The 21,199-nt window shown below is 39.2% G+C and overlaps 1 protein-coding gene across 1 annotated transcript; it reads left to right on the forward strand.

Annotated features, from left to right (window-relative positions):
- Window positions 1–1,753: 1,753 nt before the first annotated feature.
- LOC122676728 (disintegrin and metalloproteinase domain-containing protein 30-like) lies at window positions 1,754–3,898 on the forward strand. Its single transcript, XM_043876320.1, has one exon. It carries the CDS (start codon window positions 1,754–1,756, stop codon window positions 3,896–3,898), a length of 2,145 nt encoding a protein of 714 aa, XP_043732255.1.
- The last annotated feature ends 17,301 nt before the right edge of the window (window positions 3,899–21,199 follow it).

The following is a 21,199-nucleotide window of genomic DNA, read 5'->3' on the forward strand; positions in this document are numbered from 1 at the left end:
GGAAGCTGTGGTACATATACACCATGGAATATTACTCAGCCATTAAAAAGAATTCGTTTGAATCAGTTCTAATGAGATGGATGAAACTGGAGCCCTTAATACAGAGTGAAGTAAGCCAGAAAGATAAAGACCAATACAGTATACTAACACATATATATGGAATTTAGAAAGATGGTAATGATGCAAAACAGAAATATGCAAAACAGGAAAGGAGACACAGATGTACAGAACAGACTTTTGGACTCTGGGAGAATGCGAGGGTGGGATGTTCCGAGAGAACAACATCAAAACGTATATTATCAAGTGTGAAACAGATCACCAGCCCAGGTTGGATGCATGAGACAAGTGCTCGGGGCTGGTGCACTGGGAAGACCCAGAGGGATGGGATGGGTAGGGAGGTGGGAGGGGGGATCGGGATGGGGAACACATGTAAATCCAAGGCTGATTCATGTCAATGTATGTCAAAAACCACTACAATATTGTAAAGTAATTAGCCTCCAACTAATAAAAATAAATGCAAAAAAAATGAAAGAAAAAAAAATATTCTGAACGGTAAAAAAAAAAAAAAGAATGTCATGTTAATTTCAGGTATATAGCAGAGTGAGTTATACAAATACGTGTATCTATTTTTCTTTCCAAATTCTCTTACCATTTAGGTTGTTACATAATATTGAGCAGAGTTCCCGGAGACCTGGGTTCGATCCCTGGGTTGGGAAGATCCCCTAGAGAAGGGAAAAGGCTACCCACTCCAGTATTCTGACCTGGAGAAGTCCATGGACTGTATAGTCCCTGTGGTCACAAAGAGTTGGACACAACTGAGCGACTTTCACTTTCCCTTTCCCTGTGCTATACTGTAGGTCCTTGTTGCTTATCTGTTTTATATACAGCCACGGGTACTAGTCAATCCCAAACTCCCCAGAACTCTCCAGCCTCTTTTTCTCTTTCTTTCCCCTCTTTCACATCAAACTTCCTGAATGTGGTCTAGACTTCCAAATCCCCATTTCACGTCACAACCTTTTGATATGTGGATCCTCGGCAGTTCCTTCCAACAGTTCTCAGTAAAGTCTCCATAACTTCCTTTTGCTAAATGGAGCGTTTCCTGAACTCTGCTCATATTCCATCTGTTGACCAAAGGTGCTACCACGGCTGAGGGTGGGAAGTTCGTGTCTCCGGTTATTTTCTCAGGCTCCGGTGCTACTCTGGCCGCCTCAGATGCTCTTTCCCTTGGCCGCAAGTGAGCCCAGCAGAAAAGTGGAATGATGAAGTAGTGCAATGATGAAGTGGGCACAGCAGCCTATGAAACACACAGATCAACACATGGGAAAATCGGGTGTATCCTAAAGTCTATAGAAACAAGAAATGGCCCAAGATACAGTGAGCCTTTAGCAAGTTCTCTGTTGTTCCTCTTATTCTTTAGTCCTTCTCCTTTTCTCAAGCCGCTCTCTGTCTTCTCCAACCCGCAGGCAGACAGTCTAGCTTCTCATTTGATTCTCGCGCACCTTCCTTGGACTCGTCCACGTGCGCCCAACCGCACCGCCCAGAAAACGAACTAGATGCGTTGGGCGGGGCGTGCACCTGCAGGGGAAATCAGCGAGCCTCAGCCTGACCCAGCTTGGCCCAGGGCTGCGCTCCCACGCACCGGCGGGCTCCGCACGCCACGCACTGCTGCCCGCGCCTCTAGCAGAGGTCCCTGGAAGGCTGACTCGCAAGGCCACAGTGGCAGGGACTGACTCACGGGGGGACAGGCTGTGCCATGAGGTCAGTGAGGCCCTGCCTCTCCCCGGGCCGGTCGCTACTCCTGGCGGTGCTCCTGGTTGACTCTCTTGGCAAGGATTTAATTTTTCACCCGGAGTGGGACTTTGACTCCTATGAAATCACCATTCCCAAGAAGCTGAGCTTCAGTGGAGGGGAGCAGGGGACGGCCAGGCACGTGTCCTACCTCCTGCAGGTAAAAGGCAAGAACCGCGTCCTTCACCTGTGGCCCAAGAGGTTTCTGTTGCCTCGGAATCTGCAGGTTTTCTCCTTCACAGAACAGGGGAGACTCTTGGAAGATCACCCTTATATACCCAGTGACTGCAACTATATGGGCTTGGTTGAAGGAAATCAGGATTCTGAAGCTACGATAAGTACATGCATGGGAGGTCTCCGAGGCATCCTGAAAATTGCTGCCAATCATTATCAAATCCAGCCCTTCAAGGCTTCTTCCAATTTTGAACATATGGTATATCCCCTGGAGAAAGAGGAGGAATTTCCTAATCAGATCTGTGGCTTAACTAATGATGAAACAATAGAGCAGATGGCCCAGCATGAGAACATGGCTAGGACTCCAGATTTCACTGAGTCATATGTGCACCAAAAGTACTTGGAATTAGCCCTGGTCTTTGATAATAGTAGGTATTTATATTTGAACTCCAATCTTACTCAAGTCATAAATGATGCCATTCTTCTGACTTCAATTGCAGACTCTTACTTTCAAGAAGTCCATATGAGAATACAACTATTAGCTGTTGAAGTATGGACAGACAGAGACAAAATAGCACTTAATTTCCCAGAGCTATCACAAGTTTTAATCCAGTTTGTGCAGTACAGATCACGTGACCTACGTCTTCGGATTCCAGCAGATTGGGCACACCTGTATGTTCACAAAACATTTAAGGATGTACTTGCTCATCACTGGGGAAGTGTATGTAGTATGATGCCTTCAGGATCTACAAGTTCTATGCTAGATAGAAACATCCTTAGACCCGCCACTTGGACTGCTCATGTTCTGGGCCATAGTGTGGGAATGACCCATGATTATGAATACTGCCAGTGTAAGGGTAGGCATAGTTGTATCATGGGCACTGGACGAGCTGGGTTTAGTAATTGTAGTTATGCCGAATTTTATTCACATGTAAGTTCAGGATTAAACTGTCTAAATAATCTCCCAGGCCTAGGCTTTGTGGTTAAGAGATGTGGAAACAAAATTGTGGAAGAGAATGAGGAATGTGATTGTGGTTCAACAGAGGAGTGTGAAGAAGACAGGTGTTGTCAACCAGATTGTAAATTCAAACGAGGTGCCAGCTGTAATATTGGACTTTGTTGTCATAACTGTCGATTTCGTCCATCTGGATACATGTGTCGGATGGAAGAAAATGAATGTGACCTTGCAGAGTACTGCAATGGGACCTCAGCTTTCTGTCCAAATGATACTTATAAGCAGGACGGAACCCCTTGCAAGTACGAAGCCCATTGTTACAAACAGAGTTGTCAATCCAGGTATATGCAGTGCCAAAAAATTTTTGGACTTGATGCCAAAGATGCTCCTCATCAGTGCTATGATGCAGTTAATGTAATAGGTGATCAATATGGGAACTGTGGGATTTCAGGAGTTCGTAAGTATAAAAAGTGTCCCAAAGAAAGATCCTTATGTGGCAGGCTCCAGTGTATAAATGTCGAAACCCTCCCTGATATGCCAGATCATACTATCCTAATATCCACTCATCTGCATGAAGAAAATCTCATGTGCTGGGGCATTGGCTATCATCTAGCCATGGTACCTATGGGGTTACCTGACCTGGGTGTGATAAATGATGGTACCTCCTGTGGTAAGGAGCGGGTATGTTTTAATAGAAGTTGTGTGAATAGCTCAGTCCTGAAATTTGACTGTTTCCCTGAGAAGTGCAACCGCCGAGGAGTTTGCAACAGTAACAGAAACTGCCACTGCATGTATGGTTGGGCCCCTCCATTCTGTGAGGAGGCAGGATATGGAGGAAGCATTGACAGTGGGCCTCCAGGACCACTAAAGGAAGGGGTGCCTATCTCAGTTCAGGTTGTGTCCCTTATGGTAATGCGCCTTATTTTCTTAGTTATCTCAGTGATTCTTGTGTTATTTTGGAATGTCCTAGAACACATCTGAAGCCAAAGAGAAAACACCCCCAAGTAGCACTGGAGTAGAACAATTCAATGCAATAAATAAATAAATAAATACACACAGACACACAGACAGACAGACACACACACACATGTGTGTGTATATATATATATATATATATATATATATATATATCAAGAAGCCAAAAAAGTAATCAGGCAATCCACAGTAACTCTGTTTACTACACAGGGTCATAAATTGAATAAGCTTTTCATTTATCCACACAGCTCTTTCTTCCTTCAATTTATTTTACCTAATTTTCTTTGAGTTTTTGATCAGCAAATAAAAAGGACTCTTGATTTGGAAACAAATCAGTGCATCTTGCTCTCCCCTTAGTTTGTGATGAAGTTTGGATCTCCTTTAAAAAAAAAAGCCCTACTGGTTTTCTGAACACTCCTATTGTTAGTTGCATAGCATTACAGTGGATTTGAGGGTAACATGCTTCTTTCAGTCCCAGCAAACAAAGACATCATCTACTTTTCCCTCTGTCTCCCTCAGTGTCATCAAGGACATGATAGGGCACAGTGTCTGTGTGCCCTATGTTGAACCATGAATGGTGATTGCCACATTTTATATATAGAAGGTGATAGCTTATGAGGGGAGTCCCTCACTGTGTGGTTCACTGTAGCTCTGTAAAAATCTGGTCTCTGATTCAGTGTTTGGGTTGGCCTTGGTCATGTTGAGGGCTCAGAGGATTGAGTGGCCCCTTCAGAGGAGTCAATGACCACCTCTTGCTCATAATCCCAGCCCTGTGACAGCCGAAGTGTTTTGGTTTTGTTCTGGGCTGAACCCTCCTCCTGTTCCCTTAGCTTCCCTGGGGCTCCTTCTTCCCCAGGCAGCACTGCAGGTCAACTATACCCCACTCCAATCTCCTCTTTTCTTAGCCATGTAGTTCTTCTAACTAAAGAAGTTGTGGGGCTTTCCTAGTGGCTCAGGCAGTAAAGAATCTGCCTGCAATTCAGGAGACCAAGGTTCGATCCCTGGCTCGGGAAGATCCCCTGGAGAAGGGAATGACTACCCACTCCACTATTCTTGCCTGGAGAATCCCATGGACAGAGGAGCCCGGTGGGCTACAGTTCAGAGAGTCACAAAGAGTCAGACATGACTGAGCACACACAAAGAAGTTGTGAGACACTCATGATAAAGAGTGTCCCTTGGACTGTTTGGGGACTCCTCTTAACTTAGAGTAGAAAGAACATCAAGATAATTTTTGATCATCATAATTCTAACTTTTATCAAACTTAGCCATCATCAGAAAACATCCTAAAAAAGCAAGGACATGTGGTTATATAGCTACAATACTGAAAATGGTAACTACCACTTATTGTGTTTACTCTGTGGCAGACAACGTTCTAAGCACTTCACCAGTGCCAATATGCTTGAAAGTGAAAGTCGCTCCGTCCTGTCCAACTCTTTGCAACCCCATGGACTATACAGGCCATGGAATTCTTCAGGCCATAATACTGGAGTGGGTAGCCTTTCCTTTCTCCAGGGGAACCATCCCCATCCAGGGATAAAATCTAGGTCTCCCGCATTGCAGGTGGATTCTTTACCAGCTGAGCCACAAGGGAAGCCCAAGAATACTGGAGTGGGTAGCATATGCATAGTCCTGAATATAAGTCTATGAGGTAGGTGTTGTTATTTTCCTGTTTTCTAAAAAGGAAATGGAGGACAGTGAGGTTAAATAACCTGCTCAAGATTATACAACTAATAATTGATGCCATTATTCAATGTAACTTTATATGAATATTTGGAAATTCAATTCAGGGAGGAGGATTTATTTAAAAACTTAAGCTTATTTATACATCATAGATATTTTCAACATTTCTGTTGTGATAAAATGTATAAATATTATTATTTACATAAAGCATGCAGTGTTATAATTTAACATACATATATATTGCAGAGTGACTACCAAGATCAAGGTAATAACACATCCATCACCTTACATACTTCAATTCTCAGAGGGTAAGGATACTTAGCAGCAACTCTCAACTAATTTCAGATATACAATACCATTTAACTCCATCTATCATGCTATATATTAGATCTTCAGAACTTATTTAATTACAACTGAAAGTTTGTACCCTTTGTCTAACATCTACCCATTTTCCCCTCTCCCCAGTCCCTAGCAACCATCATTCTATTCTATTTCTCCAAATTGGTCCCTTTAAAAATTTTTTTCAGTTGTAAGTAATACCATATAGTACTTTGTTTCTGTGTAGATATTTAGTTAATGCTTTCCTGATTCATTCATGATTTTTCAAATGGCAGGATTTTTTTGGCTAAATAATATTCCATTGTGTATACACATGTGTGTGGTTTACTAATCCATCCATACATTAAAGGACATCTGGGTTGTTTTAAGTCTAGGTAATAGTGAACAATGCTGCAATGAATGAGATATCTCTTGAAGGTACTAATTTAACTTGCTTTGGGTATGTAGCCAGGAGTGGAATTCCTGGATTATAAAGTAGGTTTATTTTTAATTTTTTGAGAGACCACCATAGTATTTTCCATAATGGCTGTACCATTTATGTTTCAAAGAACAGTGTTAAAGGGTTCTTTTTTTTCACTACTCACAAACGTTTGTTTTTGTTTTCTCTTGTTTGTAAGATCATAGCTATTCTATGAGATGTGAGGTGATATTGCATTGTGGTTTTGATTTGCATTTTCCTGACAATTAGTGATGTTGAGTACCTTCTCAACTACTTATTGCCATCTGAATGTCTTCTTTGAGAAAATATCTATTCAAGTCCTTTGCCAATTTCTTAATTGGACTATTTGCTTTTTTTGCTGTTGAATTCTAAGAATAGTACATATATTTTGGATATTAACCCCTTATCAGATATATGGTTTATAAATATTTTTTCCTATTGTGTAAGTTACCTTTTTAATTTATTGATTGCTTTCTTTGCTGTACAGAGGATTTTAGTTTGGTGTAATCCCTCTAATTTTTTTAGATTTTTGCTACCTGTGTTTTTGGGAGGCCTTATCTAAGGAACCATTGCCAAGACCAATGTCAAAAATCTTTTCCCTAAGTTTTTTTCTAGGCGTTTTAAACTTTCAGGCTTTATATTCTTAAGTGTATAGTTTAGTAGTGTTAGAGATGCATTCACATTGTTGTGAAACCAGTCTCTGGAACTCTTTACATCTTGCAAAACTGAACCACCATACACAATAAATAAAAGCAGTTCTCTTTTCCTTGCAGCCTGTGAAAATCACTATTTTACTTTATGTCTCTATGAATTTATGTTTCTATCTAGGTACCTCATCTAAGTGAAATCACATAGTAATTTTTGCTACTGGCTTATTTAATTTAGCATAATGTCTTCAAGATTCATCCATTCTTATGCAGGTGACAGAATTTCCTTCCATTTAAAGCCTGAATTATGTTTTATTATATATATGCTCAGTCACTTAGTCATGTCCAACTCTGTGACTCCATGAACTGTAGCCTGCCAGGCTCCTCTCTCCAAGGGATTTTCTAGGCAAGAATACTGGAGTAGGTTGCCATTTCCTTCTTTGTATTATATGTATTACCACATTTTGTTTATCTGTTCATTTGTTGATGGAAAGTTGGGTTGCTTCCATCTTTTACTTATTGTGTTAATGCTGCTATGAACATGAATGTACAAAAATCTGTTCATGCTTCTTATCCCTTTGCAGAAATACCCAGAAGTGGAATTGCTAGGTGTTTTGGTAATTCTATTTTTAATTTTTTGAAGACACCATACTATTTGTCATAGCAATTGCACCCTTTCACATTCCCAATAGCAGTGCACAGAAATCCAGTTTTTCACACTCTTGCCAACACTTGCTATTTTCTAGTTTAGAGATAATAGCCATTCTAGTGGATATAAAGTGGTTATCTATTGTAGTTTTGATTTGCTTTTCTCTAATGATTAGTGGTGTTGAGCATATTTTTGTGGGCTTATTGGCCATTTGCATATTTCCTTTGGACAAATTTTGTCCAAGTCCATTGTCAATTTTTAAACAATTTTTATTTTATATTGGAATATCATTGATTTACAATGTTGTGTTAGTTTCAAGTGTAGAGCAAAGTGGTTCAGTTATACACATGTATATATCAATTTTTTTCAAATTCTTTTCCCATAAAGGTTATTACAGATTATTGAGCAGAGTTCCCTGTGCTACCCAGTAGGTCCTTCTTGGTTATCTGTTTCATATATGGTGGTTTAGTCGCTAAGTCATGTCCAACTCTGGCAATCCCATGGGTAGCCCACCAGGATCCTCTGTCCATGGGATTTTCCAGGCAAGAATACTGGATTGATTTGCTATTTCTTTCTCCACGGGATCTTCCTGACCCAGGGATCAAACACAGGTCTCCCTCACTGCAGGCAGATTCTTACCAACTGAGCTACCAGAGAAGGCTATTTCATATATAGTAGTGTGTATCTGTCATTCCCAAACTTTCAACTTATCCCTCTTGCCTCCATCTTTCCCCTTTTTGTAACCGTAAGTTTGTTTTCTAAGCCTGTTAGTATGTTTCTGTTTTGTAAATAAACTGATTTTTATCATGTTTTTAGATTCTGCATATAAATGATATCTTATGATATCTTTCTCTAAAATTTCACTTAGTATGATAATCTTCATGTCTGTCCATGTTGTTGCAAATGCCATGTTGCTGCAAATGGCGTTATATTTTCTTTTTTTGGTTCCTGAAAAAATTATATATACCACATGTTCTTTATCCATTCATCTGTCTGTGGGCATTTAGGTTGCTTCTATGACTTGCCTCTTGTAGGCAGCAATGCCACTGGAGTGTATATCCCCTTTGGAACCATGGTTTTCTCTGGATATATGCCCAGGAGTGGGATTGCTGGGTCATATGGTAGCTCTGCGCTTCCCAGGTGGCACTAGTGGTAAAGAACCTGCCTGCGGATGCAGGAAATCCAGGTTTGATCCCTGGATCAGAAGATCCCCTGGAGGAGGGCATGCCAACCCACTCTGGTATTGTTGCCTGGAGAATCCCATGGACAGAGAAGCCTGGCGGGATACAGCCCACAGGGTTGCAAAGAGTTGGGCATGACTGAAGTGACTTTGCATGCATGCATGCATGGTAGCTCTATTTTTAGTTTTTTAAGGAACCTCTATACTGTTCTCCAAAGTGGCTATACCAATTTACATTCCAACCAATAGTTTAGGAGTGTTCCTTCTTCTCTATATACTCTCCAGCATTTATTGTTTGTAAATTTTTTTATAATGGCCATTCTGACCAGTATGAGGTGGTATTTCATTGTAGTTTTTATTTGCATTTCTCATAGTTAGCAATGTTGTACATCTTTTCCTGTGCCTCTTGTCCATTTGTATGTTTTTGGAGCAATGTCTATTTAGGTTTTCTGCTCATTTTTTGATTGGGTTATTTTTTTGTATTGAGTTGCATGAGCTGTTTATAAATTCTGAAGATTAATATCTTGTCAAGTGCATAATTTGCAAATGTTTTCTCCCATTCTGTGAGTTGTCTTTTCGTCTTGTTAATGGTTTCCTTTGCTGTGCAAAAACTTTTTAGTTTAATTAGGAACCAGTCCATCCTAAAGGAGATCAGTCCTGGGTGTTCATTGGAAGGACTGATGCTGAAGCTGAAACTCCAATACTTTGGCCACCTCATGCGAAGAGTTGACTCATTGGAAAAGACCCTGATGCTGGGAGGGACTGGGGGCAGGAGAAGAAGGGGATGACAGAGGATGAGATGGCTGGATGGCATCACTGACTTGATGGACATGAGTTTGGGTGAATTCCGGGAGTTGGTGATGGACAGGGAGGCCTGGCGTGCTGCGATTCATGGGGTTGCAAAGAGTTGGACACGACTGAGCAACTGAACTGAACTGAACTGAGGATCCATTTGTTTATTTTCATTTTTATTTCCATTACTCTAGGAGACAGATCAAAAAAGATATTGCTAATAACTATCCTTTTCCCACCCCACCCCTGCCCACCCCCCTGGTAACCATTAAGTTTATTTTCTAAGTCTATGTGTCTCTTTTTGTTTTGTAAGTAAGTTCATTTGTATCATTTCTTTTTAGGGGTAGTTAGGGACTATGGGAAGGTCATGTACAAACTGCTATATTTCAAATGAATAACCAACAAGGATCTATTGTGTAGCACATGGAACTCTGCTCATTGTCATGTGCCAGCCTGGATGGGAAGTGGGGGGGTTGGAGGAGAATGTATACATGTATTTGTATGGCTGAATCCCTTTGCTGTTCATCTGATACTACCACAACTTTGCTAACTAGCTACACCCTAATACAAAATAAAAAGTTTAAAGTTTGGGAAAAAAAGATTTTTCTGTGATTTATGTAAAAGAGTGTTCTGCCTAGGTTTTCCTATAAGGGTTTTATAGTATCTGGTCTTACATTTAGGTTTTTAATCCATTTTGAGTTTATGTTTGTGTTAGAATTGTGGTGTTAGAGGGGCTTCCCAGGTGGATCAGGCTTCCCAGTGGATTGCCTGCCAATGCAAGGAGATACAGGAAACATGGGTTTGATCCCTGGGTTGGGGAGCTCCCTTGGAAGAAGAAATGGCAACCCACTCCAGTAGTCTTGCCTGGAGAATCCCATGTAAAGAGGAGCATGGTGAGCTACAGTCCAAGGGGTCACAAAGAGTTGGACACAACTGAGTGAGCATGCACACACACATTGTATTAGAGAACATTCTAATTTCATTCTTTTACGTGTAGCTGTCCACTTTGCCCAGCACCACTCATTTAAGAGACATTGCTTTTTCTCCACTGTGTATTCTTGCCTCGTTTGTTGCAGATTAATTGATCATAGGTGTATGGGTTTATTTCTGGGCTTTCTATCCTGTTTCATTGATCTATATTTGTGTTTTTGTGTGAGTACCACACTGTTTTGATGAGTATAGCTTTGTAGCATAGTCTGAAGTCAGGGAGCCTGATTCTTCCAGCTCTGTTTTTCTTTCTCAAGCTTGCTTTGGCTGTTCAGGGCCTTTTGTGTCTCCATAGATATTTTAAGATTTTTGTTTGTTTTAGATCTTTGAAAAGTGCCATTGGTAATTTGATAGGGATTGCACTGAATCTGTAGATTGCCTTATGTAGTATAGTTATTTTTACAATATTGATTCTTCCAATACAAGAATATGGTATATCTTTCCATCTGTTTGTGTCATCTTTTATTCCGTTCATCACCATCTTATAGCTTTTACAGTATAAGTTTTTTGCTTCCTTGTGTAGGTTTATCCCTGATACTTTATTCTTTTTGATATGATGATAAATGGGATTGTTTCTTTAATTTACTTTTCTGACCTTTCATTGTTACTGTGTAGAAATTCAAGCAATTTCTGTGAGTAAATTTTGTATTCTGTAACTTTACTAAATTGATTGATGAGCTCTAGTAGTTTTCTGGTAGAATCTTTAGGATTTTCTGTGTAGTATCATGTCAGCCACAAATGGTGACAGTTTAACTTCTTATTTTCCAATTTGGATTCCTTTTATTTCTTTTTCTTCTCCGATTGCCATTGCCAGGACTTCCAAAACTATTGAATAAAAGTGGTGAGAGTGGACAACCTTGTATTGTTCCTGATCTTAGAGAAAATGCTTTCAGATTTTCACCATTAAGTGTATTGGCTGTAGGTTTGTAATAATGGCATGTATTATGTTGGGATACGTTCCCTCTATGCCCACTTTCTTGAAAGTTTTCATCATAAATCAATATTAAATTTTGTCAAAAGATTTTTCTGCATCTATTGAGGTGATCATGTGGCTTTTATTCTTCAATTTGTTAATGTCATGTATCATACTGATTAATTTTCAAATATTGAAAAATCCTTGTATCCCTGGGATATATCCCACTTGATAATGGTATATGATCCTTTTAATATATTGTTGGATTTGGTTTGCAAGTGAAAGTTTACAACAATATAATATCACTTCAGGAAACAAGAAAAATCCCAAATAAACCACCTAACCTACTCCTAAAGCAACTAGATAAAGAAGAACAAACAAAACCCAAAGTTAGTAGAAGGAGAGAAATCATAAAGATCAGTGCATAAATAAATGAAATAGGGATGAAGAAAACAGTACAAAAGGTCAGTGAAACTACAAGCTGTTTCTTTAAAAGATAAACAGAATTGATAAATCTTTAGCCAGACTCATCAAGAAAAAAAAGGGAGCAGGCTCAAATCAATAAAATCAAAAATGGAAAAGAAGTTACAACTGACACCACTGAAATAAAAAGGATCATAACAGACTATTACAAGCAACTATATGCCAATAAAATGGAAAATCTAGAAGAAATAGACAAATTCTTAGAAAGATATGATCTCCTAAGACTGAACGAGGAGGAAATAGAAAATATGAACAGACTTATCACAAGTACTGAAATTGAAACTATGATTAAAAACTCCCAACAAACAAAAGTCCAGGACCATATGGCTTCACAGGCAAATTCTGTCAAGCATTTAGGGAAGAGTTAACACCTATCCTTCTGAAACACTTCCAAAAAATCACAGAGGAAGGAATATTCCCAAACTCATTCTATGGGGCCACCATCATCCTGATACCAATACCAGACAAAGATAGTATGATGCCATGGAAAAGAGAAAATTTTAGACCAATATCACTGATGAACATAGATGCAAAAATTCCTCAACAAAATATTGGCAAACCAATTCCAACAATACAATGCTCATTTTTAAATTTGATTGTTTTTGGTTTTGTTGCTCTTATTGTTGGGTAGTAGGAGTTCTCTATGTAGTCTGGTTCTTTGCCCATTATCAAATGTATGATTTACAAATATTTTCTTCTTTCAGTTGATTCTTCTCTCTGCTGATTGTGTTCTTTGTTTAAATTAAAATTGTACATATTTATGGTGAACAATCCGGTGCTTTGATATACATATACACAGTGGAATGATTACTACCAACAAGTTAATTAAGAAATCCATTTCCTCACACACTCATTTTTTTGTTAGTGTGGTGAGAGCACAATGAAATGTACTCTCTTACAAATTTCCAGCATACAATACAGTATTATTTACAGTCATCATGTTGTATACTATATCTCTAGTTCTTCATCCTACATAACTGCAACTTTGTACAGTGGTAAAAAGAAATGAACTATCAATTCATGAAAAAAGAAAAATCTTAAATATTTATGAATGAACCAGTCCTGCATCTGTTGCATCTGTGAATTTGACCAACCAAAGATCACACAATACAGCCTTTATTTTTAAAAAATCTTCTATTAGGCAATAATTCAAACACATATCATTCAACGGTCAACTATAAAGGAAAATTCCCTTCACAGTGCCTACATCATTCACCTCACTTGATCTCATTGGGTCGAACTGCAATATCTCATATGTTCAGGTGAGTACAAAAGAGTAAGATATTTTGAGGGGGGGCCACATTCACATAACTTTCTTAAAAGTATATTGTTGCAATTATTTTAATATTAGTTGTTCTGGTTAATCTTCTATTGTGCCAATTCATGAACTAAAATTTACCATAGATATGCATGTACAGGGTAAAGAAGAGTATAAATAGATATATGGCTTGGTACCATCTGTGGTTTCAGGCATCCACTGTTGGCCTTGGAATCCTGCGAAGAGTATTGTGTAGAGAATTATTAGGTGGTGCACCCACAACTTGTTGTTGTTCAGTCACCAAACGTGTCTGACTCTTTGTGACCCCATGGAGTGCAGTATGCCAGGCCTCCCTGTCACTCACCATCTCCCAGAGTTTGCCCAAGTTCATGTCCATTGACTCAGCGATGCCATCCAACCATCTCATCCTCTGTCACCCTCTTCTTCTGCCATCAATCTTTCCCAGCATCAGGGTCTTTTCCAATGAATTGGTTGTTTGCATCTGGTGGCCAAAGTATTGGAGCTTCAACATCAGCATCAGGCATTCCAATAAGTATTCAGGGTTGGTTTCCTTTAGGATTGACTGGTTTGATCTCCTTGCTGTCCAAGGGACTCTCAAGAGTCTTCTCCAGCACCACAGTTTGAAAGGATCAGTTCTTTGGCACTCTGCCTTCTTTATGGTCCAACTCTCACATCTGTACATGACTATTGGAAAGACCATAGCCTTGACTATATGGACTTTTGTCAGCCAAGTGATGTCTCTGCTTTTTAATATGGTATAGGTTTGTCATAGCTTTCCTTCCAAGAAACAATCGTTTTCTAATTTCATGGCTGCAGTCACCATCTGCAGTGACTTTAGAGCCCAAGAAGAAGAAATCTATTACTGTTTCCACCTTTTCCCCTTCTATTTGTCATGAAGTGATGGGACTGGATGTCATTGATATTAGTTTTTTAATACTGAGTTTTAAGCAGGCTTTTTCACTGCCCTATTTCACCTTCATCATGAGGCTCTTTAGTTCCTCTTCACTTTCTGCCATGAGAGTATCATCTGCATATCTGAAGTTATTGATATTTCTCTCAGAAATCTTGATTCCAGCTTGTAACTCATCCAGCCCAGCATTTCACATGTTGTACTCTACATATAATTTAAATAAACAGGGTGACAATATACAGCCTTGTTATACTCCTTTTTCAATTTTGAACCAGTCAGTTCTGCATAAGGTTCTAACTGTTGCTTTTTGACCCAGATACAGGTTTCTCAGGAGACAGGTAAGATGGTCTGGTGTTCCCATCTCTTTAGGAGTTTTCCACATTTTTTTATGATCCACATAGTCAAAGGCTTTAGCATAGTCAATGAAACAGAAGTAGATGTTTTTCTGGAATTCCCTTGCTTTTTCTGTGATCCAGCAAATGTTGGCAATTTGATCTTTGGTTCCTCTGTTTTCTAAACCCAGCTTACACGTCTGGAAGTTCTCAGTTCATGTACTGCTAAAGCCTAGCTTGAAGGATTCTGAGCATAACCTTATTAACATGGAAAGTGAGTGCAACTATCAGTTTGAACATTCTTTAGTACTGCCTTCTTGGGAATTGGGATGAAGCTTGACCTTTTCCAGTTCTGTGCCCATTGCTGGGTTTTCCAAATTTGCTGACACATTGAGTGCAGCATTTTAACAGCATCATCTTTTAGGAACTTAAATAGTTCTCCTGGAATTTCATCACCTAGCTTTATTGGCAGCAGTACTTCCTAAGGCCCACTTGACTTCACACTCCAGAATGTCTGGCTGTAGGTGAGTGACCACCCCATCATGGCTGTCTGGGTCATTAAGATCTTTTTTTGTACAGTTCTTTGATGTACTTTTGTTATCTCTTCTTGATCTCTTCTGCTTCTATTAGGTCTTTACTGTTTCTGTCCTTTATTGTGCCCATCTTTGCATGAAATGTTCCTTTGATATCTACAATTTTTTTTGAAGAAATTTCTAGTCTTTCCCATTCTATTGTTTGCCTCTATTTTTTTGCATTGTTCATTTAAGAAGGCATTCTTATCTCTCCTTGCTATTCTCTGGAACTCTGCATTCAATTGGGTATATCTTTCCCTTTCTCACTTACTTTTTGCTTCTCTTCTTTCCTCAGCTATCTGTAAAGCCTTCTCAGACAACCACTTTGCTTTCTTGCATTTCTTTTTCTTTGGGATGATTTTTGTCAGTGACTCCTGTACAGTGTTAGGAACCTCTGTCCATAATTCTTCAGGCACTTTGTTTACTAGATGTAATCCCTTGAATCTATTCATCACCTCCTCTGTGTAATCATAGGGGATTCGATTTAGGTCATACTAGACTGGCCTAGTGGCTCAGCTGGTAAAGAATCTGCCTGCAACGTGGGAGATCTGGGTTCAATCCCTGGGTTGGGAAGATGCCGTGGAGGAGGGAAAGGCTACCCACTCCAGTATTCTGGCCTGGATAATTCCATGGACTATACAGTCCAAGGGGTCACAAAGAGTTGGACATAACTGAGCAACTTTCACTTTCACTGACTGGCCTAGTGGTTTTTCCCTGCTTTCTTCAGTGTAATCCTGAATTTTGCTATAAGGAGCTGATAATCTGAGCAACAATCAGCTTTAGGTCTTGTTTTTGCTGATTATCAGGAGCTTCTCCATCTTTGGCTGTAAAGAATGTAATAAATCTGATTTGGGTACTGACCATTTGGTGATGTCCAAGTATAAAGTCCTCTCTTGTGTTGTTGAAAAAGGGTGTTTACTATGACCAGTGCATTCTCTTGGCAAAATTCTATTAGCCTTTGCCCTGCTTCATTTTGTACTTCAAGGACAAACTTGCACATTTAGCATGCATGCATGCATGCTTAGTTGCTTCAGCTGTGTCCAACTCTTTGTGACCCTATAGACTGTAGACTGTCAAGTTCCTCTCTCCATGGGATTCTCCAGGCAAGGACACTGGAGTGGGCTGCCATGCCCTCCTCCAGGGGATCTTCCTGACCCAGGAACTGAACCTGAGTCTCTTATGTCTCCTGCATTGGCAGGCGGATTCTTTACTACTGAGCCACCTGGGAAACCCACATATCTTGCATACTTACAACTTATATAATGTTGTCAGTTATATCTCAGTTTAGAAGTAGATTGACATTAAGCTACTATAGTAAGTTCATTCTCAGTAATCAAAGAAAGTCATTTAAAATAATGAGCTATCTTTTTCTAATGAGCCCATATTAAAATGCTGGATATTAAATACTGCTAGAAATGTGGGAAATTGAGCCTTCCATAACTGTGCTGGCTAATATGGCGGCTAGTAGGAACATGTGGCTATTTAAATTTAACCATAATTAAAATAAGTTTGACAATCAGTTGGTTTGACACAAAAGTCACATTTGATAGGTCAATAACTGCAGAAGGTTAGTGGCTATAGTATTAGACTATATGACATTTCTACCATTACAAAAAGTTCCATTGAACTGACTAAAGACATCGGCAAAATGGTGGACTAGGAAGCCCTGACACTCCTGCTTCTACTATAAACTGATACAATACCTCTATGAGAAATCCAAAACCAGTTAAAAGATTATCACCCCACGTGAGCATGAAGCCATCTTCATGGCATTTGGCTACAGTATTTGCAACTTGATCCACTTCCTCTCACCAGAGAGCCTCCCCACTATCCCCTGATCCACAGACATACATACGCAGCACAACCCGGAGGAAACCCTCAACTCCCGTGTTCTCCCTGGGCAGGGAAAGGAGTCGTATGTAAGTACAAGTGACTTTCAAGGGGGTAGGTCAAGGGACAAATGTCTGTCTTGCCTGTATTTCCATACCGACAGTAACAAGGGTGCCGGTTCAAGGGGGTTCAAACAAAGATATAAACCAGGCCCCAGGGTGTGCAGCACTACAGGCAGAAACTGGGTGGAGCCCATGTTGGTCACTGACTACAACACAACAGACAGGCTTCCGTGCTGCAGTGGCAGCTCCTAAACGGAAACTGCCGGATCTCATCAGCAATATTGCATACACAAGCCCAGAAGGGCACAGAGACATTATACATCAAACACACACACAGAGAAAAGACTTACGAAATCTCCAGAACGTCTTGTCTGACTGTGTGGAAAAAAATCCATCTGTATGACACCAGTCTGGGAGAGTTGGCTGATGCTTTAGATGTCAACACTAGTCTGGGAGAGTTGGCTGATGCTTTAGATGTCAAAATCTTAAACAGAACAATAACAATAGCAACAAAACAAGACATACAAAGACACAGGCAACCATAACACGTTTAAAGGAATGAATTTCATCTCTAGATAGTAAACCTAAAGAAATGGAGATACATGAATTGCTAGACTGCCGGGAGCCATTATGGGAGGTCCCGCCTGTGACGAGGTCATGAAGAAAATAGCGGGCAGGCAAGGCCGTCTAGGATAAGGGACCCTCCAGATTGGCCTCGGCCTCTACCCCACCCTGTATCCTCCCCCCTTTTTCTGCTGTTGTTCTTGTTTGCCCTGTTGCAGATTCTTGTGTTGCCTGCCGAGAGCTCTCCTGCTCCTCTTTCACTGAATGAGGACCAACTTAAAACCCTAATTAATAAATCTCCTGGATGCTGGTACCCTATGAAGGGGCCAGCGATGAAGGAAATGCTTCAATTCAAACCCTTTTGCTGGCATTCTGGCTCGTGTGATAAATATGTGCTCTCATTGCAAAAAATGCTCTTGATTGTTCTAAACATCCTAAGCACAATATGCTAACAAAAGAAACTATTAAGCATAGGCCCCTTCACAGGGTGAGAAAAGCTCCACAAATATGATAGCCACAAATGTGCCTAATAGAAAATAGTTTAGATAGAGATTAGCTGGCGACTTCTTGCAGGTGGTTAACTTTTAGACTAAGAGCCTGTTTTGTGCCATATCTGCTGTTTCTGCAGTCCTTCGCATTTCTGTTCTGTAAAAATGTAATCCTATCTAGTTCCCATAGAGATGACGCTTATTAGAAAGAAAATAGATTAATTATAAGAAAAACAGGGTCGGCTACTGAAGTTGCTTAAGTCACACCAGGTGCAAGCCATAAAATGTTAGCAGGCCTGAAGGCCAAATGATAAGAAAGACTCTTGTGAACGAAAAAGTATGTGGGTGACATCCTGTTTCTGTTGAAGGTCAAGTTGCTGTAATGTTTTGAGATGACCTGTGTGTAAGCAATATGCACTTCCTCCAAAAAGATGTTGTTAAGGGTATAAAGGGGCAGTGCAAACATAAACTTCAGACTTAGCCCCGAGCTTTGTCTCACACTCTCTCTCATTCGCCGACGCCGTTCATCCTGAGGGTTCCCCTGGATCCTGCTGGGGCTGGACCCCGGCACTAGACAAAGAATTCAAATTTACTGATCAATGAATTAACTGAGATCACAGATAGACAGCTATATAAAATCAGGAAAATGATGCGTGAACAAATGATATCAACAGAGAGACAAAAACCATGAGAGGAAAAACCAAACAGAAATTCTGGAAAGAAAGAATTCAATACTTAATTGAAAAGTTCACTAGAGGGCATAACCAGATAGGAAACAAAAGTCAGCAAATTAAAAGATAGAACTTTTATCATTAGTAAAACAGAGGAAGAAAAAAAGAATGAAGAAAGATGAAGAGTCCAAGGGACTTAGGAGATACGATCCATGGAAACAATGTCCCCAAATAGGAGCCCCAGGATGTGAAGAACAGAGGTAGGGGCAGAGAAACTGTTTGAAGGAAAAAAATGGCCAAAAGTGCCCCAAATCTGAGGAGAAAAATAGACATACAAATTTAGGAAGCTCAATAAACTCTAATAAGGATAAATACAAGGAGACATACTGAGGCATATAATAATCAAACTGTCAAAATTATTAATCAAAATGATCAGTTACATGCAGAACAATGAGATTAGAACATTACCTCACACCATATATAAAACAAGCTCAAAAAGGATTAAAGATCTAAATGTGGGCCTATTAACATTCTTATCAGATAACAGCATAAGAATCTAATGGCATGGTAACTACATAAGGGGAGGATAAGATTTCTTTATACTAAGTGTGATACTGTGATACTTTTAGCACTAAAGCAGAGCTAGTTTTTTCCTAGTTTCATGTTGGCTTATTTTAACAGATGGAAGTAGTTACGTTTGTTGTAAGGTGTGTGTGTAACCTGTGTTAACTTTGTGGTCTGAAGTGTTTAGCTATCAAGCGGATTCTTTAGTAGACCAAAATTTTCTGTCACTGAAGTGTTCTGAAGTATATACCGTGATGTTTAAAAGAAACACTTGTTAAAGCAAGTTTTCATCTTCTGGGATATACTTTTTAAAACTTCCATCCCCTGTAGTTATGACTGCATGTGCCAGGCCTCTAGAAGTTAGTGTGTTAAGCTGAACCAACTTGATTGGATTCGCTGTCCGTACATAGGGCTTGTTTTCCAAAGAAAAATATTGTTTAGAGTAGCAAACTTATAAGCCTGCTCAGGCATGTTGTAAAGCCGCTGGAAAAGTAACTTGGAGCAAGTTTTGTGAGTGGAAATGCAGTGCTCAAGTCACATTCTGCTTTAAAAAGTTGTAACAAATACAGATGAATTAAAAAAAAAAAAAAGAATCTAGTATTATTATCATAGCTATATCTACCAGGACTCTATATTTTTAAATATGTGACTTTTTAAAACTCTAATCCAAAAAAATCTGAAAAGCCAAAAAAAAAAAAAAAAAGACCTAGTTATAAGACCAGAAACCATAGAACATAGGCAGAATACTCTTTGGTATAAATCTTAGCATTTTTTAATTTTGATCGGCCTTCTAAGTCAAAAAAAAAAAAAAAGAAAGAAAGAAAGAAAGAAAAAGAAATAGAATCTAATTAAACCTAAAGCTTTTGCACAGTTTACAAAAAGATAACCTATAAAATGAAAGAAAATATTTGTAAATGATGCAACAGACAAGTGTTAATATCCAAAATTTGCCAATGTCTCAAACATCAAAAACAAACAAACAAAAAACAACAAAAAACCAACAATAAACTGACAGAAAATCTGAATAGAAATGCCTCCAAAGACAATATACAGATGACTAATAGGCATGAGAAAAGCTGCTCAGCATTGCTAATTATTAGAGAAATGCAAATCAAAACTATTATGAGGTAACACATCACACTGGTCAGCAATGCCATCATTTAAAAAGACTACAAATAACAAATGCTGGAGAGGGTGTAGAGAAATGGGTACCCTCCTACAGTGTTGATGGGAATGCAAATTGGTATAGCCACAGTGGAAAACAGTATAGAGGTACCTCAATAAACCAAAAACAGAACTACCATATGACCCATCAATTCTACTCCTGGACATATGTCTAGATAAATGTAAATACTAAGTAAAAAAGATACATGCCCATCAATGTTGATAACTTCACTATTTACAATAGCCAAGGTGTGGCATTAACTCACTGCCAAGCAACAGATGATTGGCTTAGGAAGATAGGATATTACTAAGCTGATAAAAAAAAAAAATGAAATCCTGCTATTTGTGACAAGTGGATGGACCTAGAGAACACAATGAGATATGTCAGAGAAAGACAACTGTATAATATCACTTATATGTGGAATCTAAAAATTACACAGTGAACTTATCTACAAGACAGAAAAGACTCACAGACATAGAGAACAGACTGGTGGTTGCAAAAGATAGTTTAAAAAAAAAAAACAATGGAACGAGTTGATTTATAAAAGATCAACAAAATTGACAAACCTTTAATGAGTCTAAGTAAGAAAAAGGAAGACTCAAATATCTAAAATAGAAATGAATGAGGAAACATTACAACTAACATCACATTTAAAAAAAGAATTACAAGAGACTACTACGAATAATTCTATGTTAACAAATTGGATGACCTCAGAAATAGATAAATTTCTGATAGATAGATAAAGAAACAGACAACTACC

Source organism: Cervus elaphus, chromosome 20 (assembly GCF_910594005.1).
Source record: "Cervus elaphus chromosome 20, mCerEla1.1, whole genome shotgun sequence".
In the NCBI taxonomy this organism is placed as follows: Eukaryota; Metazoa; Chordata; class Mammalia; order Artiodactyla; family Cervidae; genus Cervus; species Cervus elaphus.

What these genes read in the sequence shown, in the direction of transcription:
- LOC122676728 (XM_043876320.1), top strand. Translation starts at nt 1,754, where the DNA reads ATGAGGTCAGTGAGGCCCTGCCTCTCCCCGGGCCGGTCGCTACTCCTG.